Genomic DNA, 18,292 nt, shown 5'->3' with positions numbered 1-18,292 from the left:
TGACTATGTACTCTGGGCTAGGCCCTGACATACATTCACGATTGCAATTCTCTCAACAACGCTGTCAGGAAGAAATGAGTTCAGAGAGCAAAGTTAGAAATCAAACCAGGGCTTTCTAACTTCAAAGCCACTAGGCCACACTGCCTCCTACACACCATTCGCCAATGGAGACAGTGGGGTCACAGTTTAGGAAGTGGTTGCAGGTGAACAGACCAAGTGGCCACCACAATCAAGTCTGTGAGTTTAAAGAATGGTGCTCAGGAGATCCAGGGTCAGGGGTCAGACCACAGAATGGGCATGGCCCCTCCCTTACCCTGTGGTATAAGGGGGTGCAGACTATGAGGAAAAAGATGCAAAATTGGGTGTGCTTACCTGCCACCTCCACAATCTGGTGCCGGGCAATGTCATAGTAAGGGTCATCCCACTTCAGGTGTGTGACAGGTTCTGGGGAGCTGCTTTTGGAGTCATCTGAGGAATATGGCAAAGTAAGGGGATCGTCTGGGGGGGCTGGCCCAGTGTTCTCCATGAGACTTGTGCTCTTGGGCCCTCTCCCCAGTAAGGCTTGTGCTCCTAGCCCCACGCTGGGGCTAGTCAGCTTGCCCCCATCTGCCCTCCCAGAGTCTCCCTCCAGTAGGAAGGGGTCTCCCCAACTAAAGTGCCTGTAGATGCCTGAGATCCAGTGGTGCCCACCTGACTTGGGAAAGTCGGGCATTTCATCCGAGGGCCAGTTCTTCTCATCAAGGGAGGCTAACTTCAGCTGGTTCAGAGCCTGGCTGGTGTCATCCAAGGTCAGGTCATCCTGCAGCTCTGAAAGTGGGTCCATAGCTGAGCCTGTCCTCGACAGCCTCACCCCACAGAACCTGAAGAGAAACCTGGGAGAAGGCAGTTATAGGTGTAAAGAGGGTCAGCAACACCCTCTTTATACCTGTAACTGCTATAGCTAGCTTCCTACCCCATTCTTTTTTTTTAATTTTTAATTTTATTTTATTGATTGTTTACAGAGAGGAAGGGAGAGGGATAGAGAGTTAGAGACATCGATCAGCTGCCTCCTGCACATGCCCTTGACCGGAATCGAACCTGGGACCCTTCAGTCAGCAGGTCGACACTCTATCCACTGAGCCAAACCAGTTAGGGCGTCCTAGCCCATTCTTTCCTCCCCCAAGCTCTCTTGTCCCTGTCCCTGAACACTTCTCATCCTTGCCAAGAGTTCCATGTAGCTCCTGGTTCTTCTGGCGCCACAATTTTCTGACATGTTGCCAGAAAAGGCAGCTGGCAGAGGATGGCACAGCTCAGTGCCTGCCTTCAGGTCCTCCAGCTGGATGGGGAAGAGTCGTGCCAGGCCCTGCACTGCCTGCTGCCCCGCTGGTTCAGTCATATAGTCCCAGCTGCAGAGGGCAGAGGTCCGTGCCCCTCTCCTAAGGGGTCACAGAGCACAGAATGCTTCCAGACCCTAGCAGTTATGGGGCAGAGGTGGTATAAAAATCTAAGGAGCATATGGGTGCTCCAAACCCCAAAAGGTCAGCTGTGGCCCTGGCTACTCTATCTTTGACCTCTGACTTGGGGAAGAGGAGGTGGCCAAAGACCACAGGGGCCAGAAAATAGGCCTCTGCTGGTTTTGCCCAGGGAACCAGGGGCAGAGGATGGAATCTGCCTGCCAGTCATAGCAGGTTCCTGGGGGCTCCTAAGCCCACTCTAATCTGCGGGAGCTCCAGGCGCTAACTTCAAGGTGGCTCAGGGCAGACTGCTCCAAGGGCTGGAGGGCACAGATGTGAAAGGGGGAAGTTCATGACATCATCAGAATGCTGAGTTACAAGAGGTGAAAAAGAGAACAGCAGCTAGAGCAGGCAGGGAAGAAGAGCCACTCCGAAACTGGGCTTGCCCAGGTCTGGGGTCTGGCCATAGGATGTGGCTGCACGCACGCAGCCTGGAGGCAGCACGTTCTGCCCTCAGCCCTAATGGGAAGCACACCCCTCTCTCATCACAAGCTCACCACATGGGCAAGGGAGTGCAGTTTCAATTCAACCCAGTCAGTCTAGCCCCAAAGAGGCTGCTCTAAGCTTGCTGCATTCCTGGAGTCCAAAAAATGACATATATGGTCAAGAACCATCAGGGCAGATAAGGAGTGCAGATGAGACCCAGGCACGGGTAGGAAGAGGGAATTGCCACCGGGGATTCAGACCCTGAACACCTCTGGACTCAACCTCCTGCACATGTCACAACCAAGGACTCTGGATGGTAAACTGGTTCTGTGTAACTAGCAATAACCATCCTGTTACCAGGGCAACTATATCAATTCAGTGGCAAAAGCTGTTTCAAGCTCCTGAGCCAAAGCTGAGCAGCCAAAAAACAACAACCCCCCACCTCCACCTTTTTCCTCTTCTTCTCCTTTGGTCTTTTTTGCTACCCTTATTCACTACTGCTGTTTACCGCCAAATATAAGTCCCTTCCCAAGAACACAAAAGAAGACTCTCTCCTATTTGGGAATGCATTTCTCCCAGGGAGTGCTGCTGTGCCCCGCACTCCGGATTCCCTAGTCCCCTTCAACCTTCTAAGGCAGGCAAACCTCAGTCTTGAGGATTCCACCCGATTCATGTACAGACTCCTCCCTACATTCAACCAGGAGGTTGTGCCAAAGGCCCTCTCACCCCCCAGCTGGATATTAGGGACAAAATGCAGCTCAAAGTAACCCTCTCCAGACTTGAGCCTTCTCTCCTTCCCTTCTTTCTGTCACTGCCCAGGCACCAAGTGCTCCTTCAGCTCTGCCCACAGCTACCCAGAGAAGTCTTTCTGCACACAGTTGGTGCTGGATGCAATGAAAAAGGCAGGGGATGAGGTATTGGGAGAACTGGATTACAGTCCTGCCTAAACCAGTGAGTTGCAAAGATGCTTGGGCAGTCCTTTTCCTATCTGGTCCTAAATGTCCTCATCTGTAAAAGTGAAGGCTCCTTCCACAAATATAACTCTTCAGGGTCCTAAAATATTGTGCTGAAGTGAACAACAGGATTAGAAGGAACAGCTGGTAGCTGAAGCATGTGTGAGGGAGACGGTCATCCTCTAAAGTTTAAAAGAACTTGAAGTCCACCTCTTTTCCAGTAACTCCTCTATTTTGTCAGTTCTCCTAGAACTGACCCCTGCTCCCCCATAACCTCCTCTTCCAGAATAACTAATCACAGTTGTTCCCACATCCCAGCCCGACTGGCCTCTCTCACCACCCTCCAACCCACAGTTGTTGGCCCCTGTGAGCCTGGAAGTTTAGCTCCCACTCAGTGGGAGGGCGAGCAAAGCTAGTGAGAGGAAATTCTAACATATAGTGGAAGTAAAGTATCCTGGCTGCCTAAGACTCCAGGCACCTACAAGCCCCACTCCACTCTGCAAAATACTCCTTACTGGGAGGTTAAGTTTTCCCTTCTCAGTAGGTAAAAATCTACCTTTATAAAAATCTCAAGACTCACTTTAGGCAGTTTTTACCTAGAGGTTTTAACCTTTGGGAAGTCTGGACCTCTCAAAAAAAGGGAGAGGGAGAGAGAGATAGAAACATGCATGATGAGAGAGAATTGTTGATCGGCTGCCTTCTGCACGCCCCACACTAGGGATGGAGTCTGCAACCCAGGCATGTGCCCTGACCGGGAGTCGAACCGTGACCACCTGGTTCATACGAACCTCTGAAATTCTGACACAATTTGTGGTCTTTTCCCCTAAGACAAATCAGCACTTGCATGAAATCTTGTATGCAATTTTAAGTGGTTCACATGCCCTCTAAGAATCTCTGTTTAAGAACCCCTGACCTATTCAGAATTACACCTGACACATGTAGCTACTAAGTCATTTGTTGAATGACTGACTGAATTAATTCACCTCCTAAGTGGAGAAGGGAACCAACATTTGTTGAGGGCTGTATAACACCATGAACTGGACACAAATTATCTATTAACTTTACAACAGCATCTAAGAGGCATGTACTACTGGGCCCATTTTACAGTGTGAGGACAGTGAGCTCCAGGAAACTAAGCAAATTGCCAACAGTCATACCGCAGATTTTAATCCATGTCTGTCTAAGGTGGTCTCATTGTGCAGGTCAATCCCTCAATATTTCCCTAAGTGACTAATTCATTCATGCGATTCTCAAGGTTCAGAGAAGTTCCACAAAACAAAAACAAACAAAAAACACCACAAAATAAAGCCTCTCCCCTAATCTCCTCCGAAAAGAACTGAGGTAACAACTTGAAATCGCATTCTCTGGCGTTGGGATCGTCTTCCTAGGAGCTCCAAACTGTGAAAACGCAAATCCTACAACAGAAAGACTTTCAAGTACAATCACGTTTGCATAGAGCTCCATGGTTTACAAAATCCGGATTGGGTGCACTGATTATGAAACAGAGATGAAAGCCTGGCCTAATAGGTGGCAGGGTGAAACACTTCCCCCAAATATCTTTCTCTTCGCGTTTCGCCGGATCAGAGCAGGGAGCCTTTCCCTCCAAAGGGCTTGCTCGATGACAGCAATCTGACCAGGACTCTGCATTAGGGAGGACAGGAGGAAGGCAGCGAAGGAAGCTGAGTCCTCTCCCTGCAGACCCGTGAGTGGGGCAGAATTCCCGCAGCAGGAAGGCCAGGCTCCCAGGTCCCATTCCACCCCTCCTCCCTTCCTCGGATCCTCCCCGTCGGGACCGCAGCCCTTCAGACGGCCAGGCCAGTGCCTTCCCTTCCCCCCATCACCACCCGGGAGACCCCGCGCCCAGCAGCTCACCGCGGTCGCGCTCCGCTCCTTTTGCCACGCCTGTCAAAGCCCGGCAAACATCCGGCTCCGCTGCAAAACGGGAACCGCCTCCTCCCGGTCTCCTCACTCCCCAGCCACTTCCGCCACACCTCCAACCCACTTCCGACCCCTTCCCCGCTCCAAACACGGCCTTTCGTGGAGCCCACTTCCTGTACGTGCCCGCCTGGGATTAGGACAGCATATCTGTCCGACTCATCCCTCCCAAAAGGAGGCGGCTGGGCTGTTCGTTCCTTTCTCTGGTACTCGAATCTCCGGTGGCCCTCCGGAATCCTAAAGCGTATTGTTTCCCGACAGGGTTTTGCTTCACCAGTATTGCTAAACTCCCGGTCCTGTGCACCAATGAAGTCCGACTCTTACGATGCTTTCCTGAGAGTAAATTTGGCAGTCCTTAACTGTTTCCGGGAGGAGCTGAGAAGGCGATGCTCACTTCCGGCGGAGGGGTTTTTTCTGACCGGGAATGGAGGCGGCGGCGGAGCTGCTCTTGCGGGGGGAGAGACTGCAGTTCGGTGAGAGACCTGCGAGATCGCCGACCCTTGGCCTTGGCCTAGATACACTTGGCATTCTCCGGTCTACTCTGCCCCCGACCCTTTCCCTCCGGAGCCCGGGAGCCTCCTCTGGTGCCCTCAGTCTCTGGGGGTTTCTTCAAGAGCCCCCGAACCCCCTCAGATCTCTCAGGGGCTTCCTTGGAGCCCTTATGGACCCCTCAGGCTGGACGTGCGGTTTTCGCCCCCCACGCCTAACTCACGACCTCTTGGGTCACTCCCTCATTGCCTTCTTATCTCCTTGCAGACCCCGAACGGCGCCCGGATCCGGGCTCAGGATGGAGCCCTTCTGCAGAAGGCTGTGCTCAGGACCTCAAAGACTGTCCGGCCTGGCCGACCCGAGCCGTCCACGCTTTAAAGACCCTCCCCCAGGGTTTAGCCCTTGGCCCCTCACTCGTTGAGAAACAGCGCTTGGGGGTCTGGTGTGTCGGGAAGCCTCTGCAGCCAGGACTGCTCTGGGGGCCGCTGGGAGAGGAGTCTGTCTCAGAGCAGAAGGACGAGGGCGTTCAACCAAGGCAGGAGAAGGTATGCAGGGCCAGGGTGTCTAACCTTTGTCATTGAAAATTTGGAATTGGTTCAGACAGCTTCTGGACAGCTCTCCGGTTTGTTAGAAGAAGCAGGGCATTTCCGGAGATAAGAGATGGTTTTGTTCTTCCCTCCAGAACTGTTTTTTCCCCCTCACCTGTAGTAGTTTAGGAATCGAGGTGCAAAAAGTTGTTAAAAGCTGGATTAATATAGCATCACTCTTGATGAAAGTCAAGAGCCAAGGTTTTGGAATTAAAGAGCCAGGGGATCATATCCTAGTCGTAGTACATAAGCTAGTTAAATGGCATGTTTCGTTTTATTTATGCCAGATAAAGGAATGGCTGTTTCCTTTATTTTAATCCTTCAGGATTATTTGGAGCAATCAATGAAATGGCACGGGTAAAGGGTTTTATTGCATAAAAAGTACTAAAAAGGAGAGTTGATATTCCTCTTACTACTTTTTCTGTTTGGTACCTACTAGAAGGCAGTAATGTGTTCAGTTTAGTAATTCTCCACACCCTGGGAAGGAGGTGTGGGGACAGTCTTTTTGGCTTTTTGCTGAATGAAAAGTCAGACAACACAGTCTAGTATAGGCAGAACCAGAAACCATTAACCTTCCAGGGGCTTCATCTTAGATCTTAGGAGAGGTTATGTCTGTTTTGTTTTTGTTGTTTCCTCCACTCTGGCCCCCTCAAACACATGGGAGAAGGACTTTTATTGGTTTATTTCAGGACGTGTCACTAGGCCCATGGGGAGACGTGTGTGCTTGTGAACAGAGTTCAGGCTGGACCAGGTAAGTTACAGGAGAGTGTGTAGTCAAGTTGTTCTTTTGAGGCTTTCTGTTGTGGCATGGGATGGAACCAGAAGCTGACTGTAATTCCCCACACAGTGATCTTTTGCAGTGATAAAAGGCATGGGGTCCTTAGGACTCAGGCTGACCAAGAACTGGGCTTTCCGGGAGGGCCACTTGAAGAGGGTCTCTTGAGTTCGCTCTTGCTCTGCTTTGCAGTTTGGTGCAGCGGGGCAGGCTGGAGGGTGAGGGAAATGTGGCCCCAGTGTGGACCAGCGAGAGGCTCCACCTGCAGGTGTACCGGGTCGTGCTGCCAGGCTTTGAGCTGCTACTGTGGCCCCGGTCTCCCTCTGAGGGCCTCAGTCCCACCCAGTCCAGGCTAGAAGAAGAGGCAGCCGTGGCTGTGGTGACAGAAGTGGAATCTGCTGTACAACAGGAAGTGGCCTCTCCTGGGGAGGATGCAGGAGAACCTTGTACAGGTATGTGTCAAATAAATGCTGACTTCCCAAATTATCACCAAACAACTATTGATAAGACAAAAACGGAGCTTATGGTTGAAGAAGGTAAGGTGGCACACTACAGAGCCCTAGTAGCTTTTCTGAAGGGGTAGGGCAAAGCCTGGATATTTATTGAAAATTTGAAGTCTGGTATAAGGTAGATCTTTCAGTGTGGGATAGGAGCAGTGCTTGATTTGGATTGGTTAAGGAGCATAACATAATAGTAGTTTAGGATTCATGGACACAGGAAGGCTAGAATTTTCAGGCAAGAGGTTCATAGTCTTGGGGTATAAACTGTCATTTGATGCTTTCTATTGAAGAGTGATGAATCTTTTCCTTGGGATCAACCATATAAATATTTGCAATTTTTATTTTCCTGAATAAGTTTCTGGGAATAGTAAGATCATGTTGATGAAGACAGCAAGTTGTGTATAAGCTTTCAATTCATTATGGTTCTTCTATCTGGGGTGGGGATTGGTTGCTTTATTTTCAAATGAGCTAAGGTGAGAAGGAAGTGGTCTCAACTTACCGTAAGTTCATGTCTCCGGAGGCAGAACAAGGGGACTCTGAAATTGCCTTACTCTAGGGATTATACAGATGTCTGGGGCACTGTGGTTTCCAGGAGTGCTTCCCCAGTAAGCACCTGCGACTGGACAGGAAGATAAATGGAGTATGGGCTCATGCGCCAGGGAAAAGATTAATGTCATTGCTCCCACTGAAGTCCAGGGCTGAATAGGAAAAGACACATTTTTGTAATTTCCTGGTGATACCACTGTCACCATCTGCTACAGTTTCTATTGACCCCATCACTCCATTCTTACTTTGCAGATCTTGGGTACCAATCACCCCCCAGCATCCAGGCAGAGAGTATGGTGAGCTCTGGACTTAAGCCCCAAACCCAGGACCAACTTTCCAAGGAGAGCCTATCACTTCGTCCATTGCCTCAAGATGGGAGCATGGACGAGGAGGGCTCACCCCAGACACAGATGCCAGCTGAACTTCAGAGCAGCTCTACCACCCAGCAGGGCCTAGAGAGCAGTGAGGCCACTTCCTCATCTTCTGCCGGTGGCACCCAGCAGCATGCTCACCTGGTCAAGAAGTTACATAGCCCCAGTGATCAGTGTCCACATGGAACAAAGACCTCAGAGCCCAGGGCCCAGCAGAATGGAGAGCAGCACCCCAGCTTCTCTGCACACTTGGGGAGCCCTCCTGTCCCAACGAGAAGCTCCCCGAAAAGGGGGCGACAGTACCGGTGTGGGGAATGTGGCAAGACATTCCTGCAACTGTGCCACCTGAAGAAGCATGCATTTATACACACAGGCCACAAGCCCTTCCTTTGTACTGAGTGTGGCAAGAGCTATAGCTCAGAGGAGAGCTTCAAAGCCCACATGCTGGGCCACCGCGGGGTACGGCCCTTTCCCTGCCCACAGTGTGACAAGGCCTATGGCACCCGGCGAGACCTCAAAGAGCACCAGGTGGTACATTCAGGTGCCCGACCCTTTGCTTGTGACCAGTGTGGCAAGGCCTTCGCCCGCCGGCCTTCCCTGAGACTGCATCATAAGACCCATCAGGTGCCACCTGCCTCTGCCTCATGCCCATGCCCCATATGTGGTCGGCCCCTGGCCAACCAGGGCTCTCTGCGGAACCACATGCGACTCCACACGGGGGAAAAGCCCTTCCTGTGCCCACATTGTGGCCGGGCATTCCGCCAGCGGGGCAACCTACGCGGGCACTTGCGACTGCACACAGGGGAGCGCCCTTATCGCTGCCCACACTGTGCTGATGCTTTCCCCCAGCTTCCTGAACTGAGGCGCCATCTCATCTCCCACACCGGGGAGGCCCACTTGTGCCCCGTGTGTGGGAAGGCCCTCCGAGACCCACACACGCTGCGTGCTCATGAGCGCCTGCACTCGGGAGAGAGGCCCTTCCCGTGCCCCCAGTGTGGCCGTGCATACACACTGGCTACCAAACTGAGGCGCCACCTCAAATCCCACCTGGCTGACAAGCCCTACCGCTGCCCCACCTGTGGCATGGGCTACACCCTCCCCCAAAGCCTCAAGCGGCACCAGCTCAGTCACCAGCCCGGGGCATCCTCCAGCCCACCCTCTGTGCCTCCGGCTGCTTCTGAGCCCACTGTGGTCTTAGTACAGACTGAGCCAGAATTACTGGACACATGCAGCGAACAGGATGTCTCCCCAACCCGGCAGGTCTTCGAGGTCACCATTTCTGAGAGCCAGGATAAGTGCTTTGTTGTGCCAGAGGAACCAGGCCCTGCCCCCAGCCTGCTGCTCATCCATAAGGACGTGGGCTTTAGCCCCTGGGCAGAAGTGGTGGAGGTGGAGACAGGCACCTGACACGCCTCTTTCCCTGGCAGAGCTCTACATAAAGACTGTTTTCTAGGTGCTGGGTGTCTGGATCTTCTTTCTCTTTGGGTTGCCCGATAGAGATTATAGTCGGCTAGGAGAAGCAGGTCAAGGACTTCCCTTCCTGCTTATGGACCACCACCAACTTGTTTCCCAATACTTTAAGGTAAACCTCTTAAGATCTTTTTATCCACTTCTAGCAAAGCTTGTTCTGAATCTTTCTCTAGGAACTCCACAAAGTGCTTATTGAAGCATTTCAGAAGGGACCTGCCCAGGGAGGTAGTCAGGTAGCTGGCAGCCTGCTGCCCTGTGGTTGCTTAGTGCTGGGGTAGTCACTCCCATAGAACTCCCTGAGGGTCAGGCTCTTTTATTGGGAACCAAACTGTGTGATGTTTAAGGGTTAAAAGGCTAGAGACTGAGCTTAGCTTACAGCTCACAAGTCTCTGTATTCAGCCTAAAGGTCATTTTAGCAGTTTTTCTTACCACCTTAGGGCTGTGAAGTTGGTTTTCTTCTGTGCTGAAGGACACCAGACTCAATGGAGATGTTTAGGGAGGGCTTGATCTGTACCCTGCTGTGTCCCTGGCCCAAATGCAGCCCTGGTGAGGGTTGCACTGCCTTAGGTGCTGGGGATGCAGCTGTGAGCAAGAGGCAGAGGCAATGCCCTTTACAGAGCTCATGATCCACGGGGGCAGAAAGCACTGGATAAGAGTTCAAAGGAGCATCACACGGTGCTGTGGATGTGTTTCTTGGGATGGTTCAACTTGAGCTAGGACCGTGGTCCGCAAACTGCCGCTTGCAAGCCACATACGGCTCTTTGGCCCCTTGAGTGTGGCTCTTCCAAAAAATACCACGGCCTGGGCGAGTCTATTTTGAAGAAGTGGCGTTAGAAGAAGTTTAAGTTTAAAAAATTTGGCTCTCAAAAGAAATTTCAATCGTTGTACTGTTGATATTTGGCTCTGTTGACTAATGAGTTTGCCGACCACTGAGCTAGGGCATCAGGGAACATGTCCGCAAGGAATAATAATGATAGTAGACCCTCAGCCCTGATTGTGGGCCAGTCCTTCATGTGAGTTTATTTATACACTCCTCATAGCAGCCCTGTGAGGTAGCTGGTTATATTATTACTAGTGGCCTGGTGCACGAAATTCGTGCACATAAAAGGGGATTAATTAGAGGAAATAATTTAATATTGCTATTTGCCCTTTCTCTATAATAGAAGTGTCAGAGATGAAAGAAAATTAGTAAAATGTATATGAAAACCTTCCTCCTGTCAGAGTCTGGGGCTCACGACGGGACCCAGAGTCAAGTCCCCGCCCACCCACATGTACCTCAAAATCGCATGAGACCCAGACCCGGTCGTGCCCCCCTCCCCCATTGGGCTAGATCCAGACCCAGCCAGTCCCACCCTTGTCAAGGCCTGCCGGGCAGGGGGCGTAGCCTCAAGTCCCCTGGCCTGGCGCCAGGATGGGGGGCGTGGCCTGAGGTCCCCCAGCCCAGACCGGGGTGGGGGACATGCCTTGAGGTCCTCTGTCAAGCCCCACCAGGTGGGGGACACAGCCTGAGATCCCTTGTCAAGCCCCGCTGGGTGGGGGGCATGGCCTGAGGTTCCCCATCAAGCCCCATGGGGGCGGGGGAGGGCATAGCCTCAGGTCCCTGCTGATTTCTCATTAAGGCTCCTTATGGGAACTTGGCCTCAGCTGTGGGTGCAGCCATCTTTGTGATGGAGTGATGGTCAATTAGCATATTCCCTCTTTATTAGATAGGATTATTTTACAGATGAGGAAATAGGAACAACGATTTTTAAGTATCCTACCCAAGGTAACAAAGCTACTAGGTGCAGAGCTGACATTCAAACCCAAATAGTTTAGCACTGGAGTGAGGCTCTTAACCTCTACACTCTGCTGTCCCTCATTTCAGCTGCAACTTGGTGGATAAGTAGGTACAAGTGGTGTGTGGGGAGCTGCATATGAAAAAGCCCTGTGATGAGTCCCTGAGCAAAGAGGATGAGGGGCGAGGAGGTGGAGCCAGGTCACACAGGCCTTGTTTCAGTTTGGACTTTATTCTCAGGACATCTAGGAACTCCTCAAAGGGTTTTGAGCAGGGGAATGACATGATCAGATTTGTGTGTGAAGAGACTATCGGAGAAGATTGGCAGGTGAGGTGCAATTGTGGGGAAATCAGCTAGGAATGGATGGTCACAGTGGACATGCAGAGAAATGGAGTCATCCATCCAATAAATGTTTCTTGAGAACTTGCTGTAAGTTGTTAGGGATCTAGCAGCAATAACAATCTGCTCTTACACAGTTACATTCCAGTGTGCAAAGACAGACACTAAATAAATACATGTCAGACTGGTAAATGCAGCGAAGACAAGTAATGCAGGGGAGCGTCTCACGTGGGGAGTGTGGTTTCATAGAGGGTGGTCAGGAACAGCCTCTAATGTGACACAAGCAGAGACCCGTATTGTGTAAGGGAGTGGGCCAGGCTGATTTCTGTGGAAGGAGCGGGAGTCCCAGCACAGGGAGTAGTACCAGCAAAGCCCAGTGAGTTCATGGAAGAACAAAGAGTAGAGTGGCCAAGGTGGACCTTGGAAGGGGGTGAGGGCAGGATGACTGCTGTGGGCCATGGTAAGGATTGAGTGGATATGTTCTGTGGGAGGTAGAAGTGACAGATTTAAAGACTGAGTGAGAGATCTAACTACTGCTTTCTGGCTTAGCAAGTTAGGTAGCACCAGGGTGAGAGCGGGACAATTCTGATTTTGGTTTGGGATGGGTTGATGTGTCTGTCGTGAGAGACACTAGCTAGGAGGTGGTCATTGAAGCTGTGGGAGCAGCAAGAGTGAGCAGAGGGAAGGAGGCTTGCTCTCCAGGTTCACTGAGAGGAGGAAGGCTCCTCAGGAGAGACAAAATCAGCATTCAACAAAATAGAACAACCTGCAGACTGTGGCACAGAAGCTGATGAAGAGCGTCTCCACAAGGAAGAAGTGGCAACAGTGTCCTTTGCTACTGAGAGGGTTGGAATTTGTGGAATCACTGATGAACTGAGTGAGAGCAGTTAGAAGCCAGATTAGATTGCTTTGAGGAGTGGGAAGCAAGAGAGACAGGAAGAACAATTCTTTTGGATCCTTCTGTAAGTTAAATCAACATGAGAGGTTAGCAAGAGGAAATAACCAAATTTAATTACATACGTATGAACAGGAGCCCCACATAACAGGAGAGTCAGAGCCACCACATATGTGAGAGGTTCAGAGACAGAAAGGAAAAATGAGGTAGGTATGGCATCCTGAGCCAAGGAATGAGATAAGATGTCCTGAGGCTTGGGGGTGGGGAGGAGGGTGGTGGGGGTGGGCGGGAAGGTCATTCACAGGATGATAAGAATAGATGTCCAGTAATTAGAAGTTTGCCCTGACCTACAGGTAGGTCATAAAAATTATTTCAGGTTATAACTTATGGACAAGGCCCCAAATTTAAATTATTTAAGGGAGAGGTAAAAGTTTATTTTGAGCTCATAGGGTCTCAAATTACCTTCAACTCAAAATAATCCACATGCTAAAGGGGTACATCTTGGGTGGGCCTGTCCTGAGCCTCTTCATCAGGGAACGACAAAGCCAGAACTAAAATGCCGCACATTCTCCAGCTTCCCAGCACTCGCTCACAATGTCAGAAGCAGCCCCATGTCTCCCACTTTCCCCCTGACATTAACCCAGCCACCCACCCAATCTGAATAAGTTCTTGGCAAAGCATAACTCTGAAATTTTCCGCAGGGAGGAGGACAGCAGGAAATCGTGATCTGTGAAGAAAAAATCTGCACCATCCAAAGCCTAAGAAACAGTTGCTAATATTTTTAGCCAACCCCGTTTCTTGGAGCCTGCACGAGGCTCGATAGATCCTAATCTTTTCCAGTTCTTGTTTCGGGCAGGGTCATATGCCCAGTGTTGTTAGGTATCCTGGGGATGTACTCAATTGCTTGAGCTTGAGCTGTGCAGTGACGCAGGGATGCTTTGGGTTTCTGGGGAGGCCTGTTGACATTCCACAACCATCCTCAAGCCTGAAGCTGGGATGCTCACACCCCTTTGCCACATCCCCCACACAGATGGAGAACTTCTCTCTCAGTTAAAGCTATCCCTGATGATGCAGAGCAGGTTCAGATCAAAGCCAAGACATGTGAAGGCACTGGGTCCTGGCCAGGTAGCTCAGTTGGTTAGAGCATCATTCCCATACGCCAAGGTTGCAGGTTTAATCCCTGGTCAGGGCACATACAAGAATCAACCAACGAATGCATAAGTAAGTGGAGCAACAAATCAATATTTCTCTCCCTCTCTCTAAAAAAAAATCAAGTTTGAAGGCACCTGGTTTGGGAGCCTCTGCTCTGCCAGTACTCATGATGAAGCGAGAATGGGCATCAGAGAGCATTGTTCGAGCTCTTACCACAGATGAGAAGATGAGAAAATGGAGGCCTAGAGGACAGTCACTTGCCAAGGCATGAGGCCAGAAAGCAGCAGACCCAGGACAGGGCCTTCGTCTTCTGACTCCTAACTTAGTGCTTTTCTAGCTAAAGTAAAATGCAGTGACTGTTCCCGGAAAGACGGGAATACCTTTTTTTTTTTTTTTAATCCTCACCTGAGGGTATTTTCCCATTGATTTTAGAAAGAGTGGAAGAGAGAGGGAAAGACAGAGAAATATATATTTTTATATATATATTTTTTATTGATATTTTACAGAGAGGAAGGGAGAGGGATAGAGAGCTAGAAACATCGATGAGAGAGAAACATCGATCAGCTGCCTCCTGCACACCCCCCACTGGGGACGTGCCCGCAACCAAGGTACATGCCCTTGACCAGAATCGAACCCGGGACCCTTCAGTCCGCAGGCCGACGCTCTATCCACTGAGCCAAACCGGTTTCGGCAAGACAGAGAAATATTGATGTGAGAGAAACACATCGATTGGTTGCCTCCTGCACATGCCCTGACCAGGGTCCAGGCAGGGAGGAGCCTGCAACCGAGGTACGTGTCCTTGACTGGAATTGAACCGAGGTACGTGCCCTTGACTGGAATTGAACCGAGGTACCTGCCCTTGACTGGAATTGAACCCGGGACTCTTCAGTCCACAGGCTGATGCTCTATCCACTGAGCCAAACTGGCTAGGGCTGGAATATTATTTTGAGAAAATATTTTCCTCCTTTCAAAATATTTTTGTTCATCACAATGTCAAAAGTTCCTCATTCCCTGCATGCACCAGGCCCCTCCCTGTGATCTTCCCAGACAGTACGTGATCGCAGTCCAGACCCTGGCCGGCCGGGCCCCAAGGAGGACAAGGCAAGAACCTGTGCTCCCTGTGTTTCTGCTCTTTGTCCTGTCCTAATTAGACCCAGGACTAATATTTACCTTGCATTCTACAAACAGGAAACGGGGGAGGGAGGGGAGCAGGGCTGGGCGAGGGGCTGTGTAGAACCAGCAGTTGTTCTAGTCTGGCCCAGGCCCACAGACAGGCACCAGGAGACTCAGGGATTTGGGCTGGTCCCTCTTCCCAGCCAGGCAGCAGGTCCTGGGAGATGAGAAGACATAGAGCAGGGACCCTAGAGGCCCTGGTTCTGGCTCCACATCCCAGCAACCACTGTACACAAACATTTTTCCAGACGGGCAGGAGGGGAAATGGGACCCTCCATCAGTGGCTGAGAGGCTGGGCAAATGTTGGCTGTTCTGCCCCCAGTGTGTCCTGGGGCAAGGTGAGCAGTACTCATCTAATCACACCCTTGTCTCTTTTCTTATATCTGGTTTGTGATCACACAAACCTCCCTGTTGGTTTACATCCGTGTATGTACAGATTATTAAGCACTTACTATATTTCATGGGGTTTAAGTTCATAATCTCCATTACTCCTCACATCAAAGTACTATTCCCAATGTACAGATGAGGAAACTGAGGCACCCAGAGATTAAAGCGACTGCCACCACGTGTTAACATTGGAAGGAGCCTTGGGAAGACCTGTGACCCTGCTGGCCCAAGTTGGCCATGCCTCAGGGAAGGAGGGCGGATGATGGTGGTTACACTGGTCTTTCCTTTGTGACTTCCTCCCAATCCCGTCCTCCCAGGAGGTGGGGTGGACTATCTATTCACTTGTCCTCATGGCCCTGACCCGCTGACCTCTTCCTCACAGCTGATTTCTTCATGTTAGTTTAACATTAACCCAGAGGGGTCAGGAGGAGCCCTGAGAGTCCCGGGAGCCGACACACTATGCCGCACGTCCGAGGGCCCTGGCTACCTGGCTGCCTGGCCGTGGTTGCTCTGTTTAGCCTTGTGCACAGCCAGCATGGTAAGGAGGGCTTGGAAGCTGGGACAGGCTGGGGGGCTAGGAGATGGGCCCATGGGCAGGGGTCCCCTTACTCGACAGAGAACCCAGAGCCTGCCTCCAGGTGGGCCTCGGCCCACGGTATCCAGCTTAGGGAAGGAGTCTGGTGCTCAGGGCTGGCTGGATGGGACTACTTCTCTCTTGCAATATGGCGAGCGGGCTGGGGGGGACCAATTAAAGGAGGGAGTGAGTGGGTCCTGTCGCCATTCCAGACCTCCACTTTCGGAAGCCACCAGGGTAGGCCAGGCTTGCTTCTTGCCCTCGTGATGGCCAAGGCAGCCGGGCTTCCTCAGGCCACTGTCCCACCCTCCTACTGCAGTGTTCCTGGCCCCTCAGCAAGCACTGTCGCTGCTCCAGCGGGTCCGACGTGCCAACAGTGGCATCATGGAGGAGTTGCGTCGGGGCAACCTGGAGCGAGAGTGCATAGAGGAGCAGTGCAACTATGAGGAGGCCTTCGAGGCCCTGGAGTCTTCCACTGCCACGGTGAGGGCTGGGGGCCCTCCCAGTGGGCCCACCTCTAGGACCACAAATGAGGGGAACAAGGAGCTCACAGTCTTCGCTGATAACTTCATTTCATCTCTGGGCCCCATTTCACTGGGCTGCCAAGACGAGCAGCCTCCCTTTCCTTGGAGGCCAGACCCCAGGGCCCAGGGCCCAGGGAGGTTCCAGAACCTCAGGGGCCTCTCAGTTCTCAGACATAGGACTATGCCGGGACCTCTGGAGCCCCAGGCCCCCGTGGCCTCTAAACTTGGGCTTTTCAGCTAACTCTGCCACCCTTGAGGTATGGGACTCTGGTGAGGCTGGGAACCCTTGCAACCTTTCCCTCCCTTGGGGCTCTGCCTGGGCCCCACGCCCCCTCTCCTCCTGTCCACCCACCCAGGGCAATCCCTTCCTGTCTTTGTTGGGGTGCGGGAGCTCCCCTCTCCTCAAATACCCTTCTCAGTGGACTTGGGCTTCTGGAAACAAAAGTAGGGAACTCTGCCATAGACCTCCCAGAGCCTGCCCTGTGTGACCAGGGTACGAGGAGAAGGAAAGTATAAGGAGACAACATTTACTAAGAAGGAAAACAAAGGGTCCTGCCACAGCCTCACACTCAGCCCTTGTTTTTCAGGATGCGTTCTGGGTCAAGTACACAGGTGAGCACTGGGAAAGGCCTGCTTCAGGAAGGGAGTGCTGGCCCGTTAGAGAGTATCCTGCTCTAGAGAATCTGGTCCATCAGTTCATCCACCCCCCACCCATGCCTCTTCCCTTCCATGCATCTGTTGTCCATCTCTCTGTTTCCGAATGTTGTCCCGCCCTTGACTTAAGCCCACCCTGTCCCTACCCTAATACCAAAGGTGTTTCTGGGTCTTTTCCAGCTTGTGACTCGGTGAAGAAATCTCGAGAAAAGCTCGTTAAATGTCTGGAAGGTGAGGACCTGACATGGGGGTGGCGGGACCGGATACCAGGGGGACAGCCTGGGAGAAGAGCAGAGTAGGGGTGGGTTAGGAGGTGGCCCAGCAGGGCAGCCCCTAGCACCTGACACTGCCTTTCCATTTCTGCGATCAAGGATGTATCTTTGTGCCTGGCTCTGTGCCTGGCAGTCATTAAGATGATTAATATTGGAGAAACGAATGAATGAATGGATAATGAATTAACGTTTAAGGCCTCACTCTCATCAGGGCTCCTTTATCCCATGTTTCCAGGACAGAGCTTTAATGATGTCACATTCATTCTCCAAAACCTGGAGTGGCTCCCCATTGCTTCCACTACAAAGCATCAGCTTCTTAGCCTGGCGAAGTTTGCAGGTCCTAGCCTTCACCTCCCCTTTTCACCTTATCTCCCATCACACCAACCATGAACTCAGCTGCACTTCTTGAACCTGCCAAGATGGTTCAACTTCCTGGCCCTTGCTCACATTATTGTCTTCCCTGGAGCAGTCATTACAACCTGCTGACAACATCCTTATCCTTCAAGGATTAGTTTAAATGCCATCACCTTGCAAAGCCTTATAATACACTTATTAGTGTGACAATGGGCTCCATAACATGGAACTCTAATTACTGGCCATCCTTTCAGTGGTTAAATAACTTATTCAACAGACATGTGATGTGCCAGGCACTATGTCGAGTGATGGGGGGGTTAAGAGATCAGGAGCTCACAGTTTCATAGAAAAAAAAAAACACGAAACATTCAAGTGATTGCTGGAAAAGTTCTGTTGCAAGTGCCGACAGAATGTCAGAGGAAGGAGCCTTTAGTTTGTCAACAAACTCAGGGACAGCTCCCTAGAAGAAGTAGAGTTCTACCTGGATTTGTGGGACACATTGATGAATAAACAAGAGGGTATCCAAGGCAAAGGAAATGGCCTGCGTTAAGGCCCTGAGGCACGAGGAGCTGAGCTAACAAGGCAGGTAGCCCAGGGCCTGACTAGGCCTTGTTCACGCGTTCATCCTGCTGTTCACGTGGAGCCACT

General features: G+C 51.4%; 3 protein-coding genes across 4 annotated transcripts in view; 2 read left to right on the top strand and 1 right to left on the bottom strand.

Annotated features, from left to right (window-relative positions):
- The window catches only part of ARHGAP1 (Rho GTPase activating protein 1), a 21,727-nt gene extending 16,611 nt beyond the window's left edge, over window positions 1-5,116 (bottom strand). The window contains exons 1-3 of one of the 2 annotated variants that reach the window (XM_080642843.1): window positions 4,745-5,116; window positions 691-872; window positions 373-468 (exon numbers count right to left, since the gene is read on the bottom strand). In XM_080642843.1, coding sequence (XP_080498969.1) covers window positions 373-468; window positions 691-823 — 229 coding nt within the window. In that variant the 5' untranslated portion in view covers window positions 824-872; window positions 4,745-5,116. The remainder of the gene's footprint in view (window positions 1-372; window positions 469-690; window positions 873-4,744) is intronic. The other variant, XM_080642842.1, reaches the window with a different exon arrangement.
- On the top strand, window positions 4,903-9,628 carry ZNF408 (zinc finger protein 408). The gene is made up of 5 exons (XM_080642838.1): window positions 4,903-5,280; window positions 5,564-5,841; window positions 6,573-6,634; window positions 6,851-7,110; window positions 7,957-9,628. Exons 1-5 carry the CDS (start codon window positions 5,232-5,234, stop codon window positions 9,480-9,482), a joined length of 2,175 nt encoding a protein of 724 aa, XP_080498964.1. The 5' UTR covers window positions 4,903-5,231; the 3' UTR covers window positions 9,483-9,628.
- F2 (coagulation factor II, thrombin) overlaps window positions 9,556-18,292 on the top strand; it is a 21,077-nt gene continuing 12,340 nt past the window's right edge. Inside the window, exons 1-5 of the mRNA XM_080642839.1 lie at window positions 9,556-9,657; window positions 15,649-15,804; window positions 16,160-16,323; window positions 16,952-16,976; window positions 17,199-17,249. Of these exons, the coding sequence (XP_080498965.1) occupies window positions 15,726-15,804; window positions 16,160-16,323; window positions 16,952-16,976; window positions 17,199-17,249 (319 nt within the window). The 5' untranslated portion in view covers window positions 9,556-9,657; window positions 15,649-15,725. The remainder of the gene's footprint in view (window positions 9,658-15,648; window positions 15,805-16,159; window positions 16,324-16,951; window positions 16,977-17,198; window positions 17,250-18,292) is intronic.

The sequence above is a fragment of the Plecotus auritus genome (genome assembly GCF_963455305.1).
Source record: "Plecotus auritus genome assembly, chromosome: 9".
NCBI classification, from domain to species: Eukaryota; Metazoa; Chordata; class Mammalia; order Chiroptera; family Vespertilionidae; genus Plecotus; species Plecotus auritus.
The sequence above is the reverse complement of the archived record's forward strand: the minus strand, read 5'-3'. Positions and strand labels throughout refer to the sequence as shown.

Excerpts from the sequence above, each read along its gene's own strand:
- ZNF408 (XM_080642838.1), top strand. The coding sequence starts at position 5,232 with ATGGAGGCGGCGGCGGAGCTGCTCTTGCGGGGGGAGAGACTGCAGTTC. Across the intron at positions 6,635-6,850 it reads CAGAGTTCAGGCTGGACCAG|TTTGGTGCAGCGGGGCAGGC; the intron begins GTAAGTTACAGG and ends TCTGCTTTGCAG. Across the intron at positions 7,111-7,956 it reads TGCAGGAGAACCTTGTACAG|ATCTTGGGTACCAATCACCC; the intron begins GTATGTGTCAAA and ends CTTACTTTGCAG.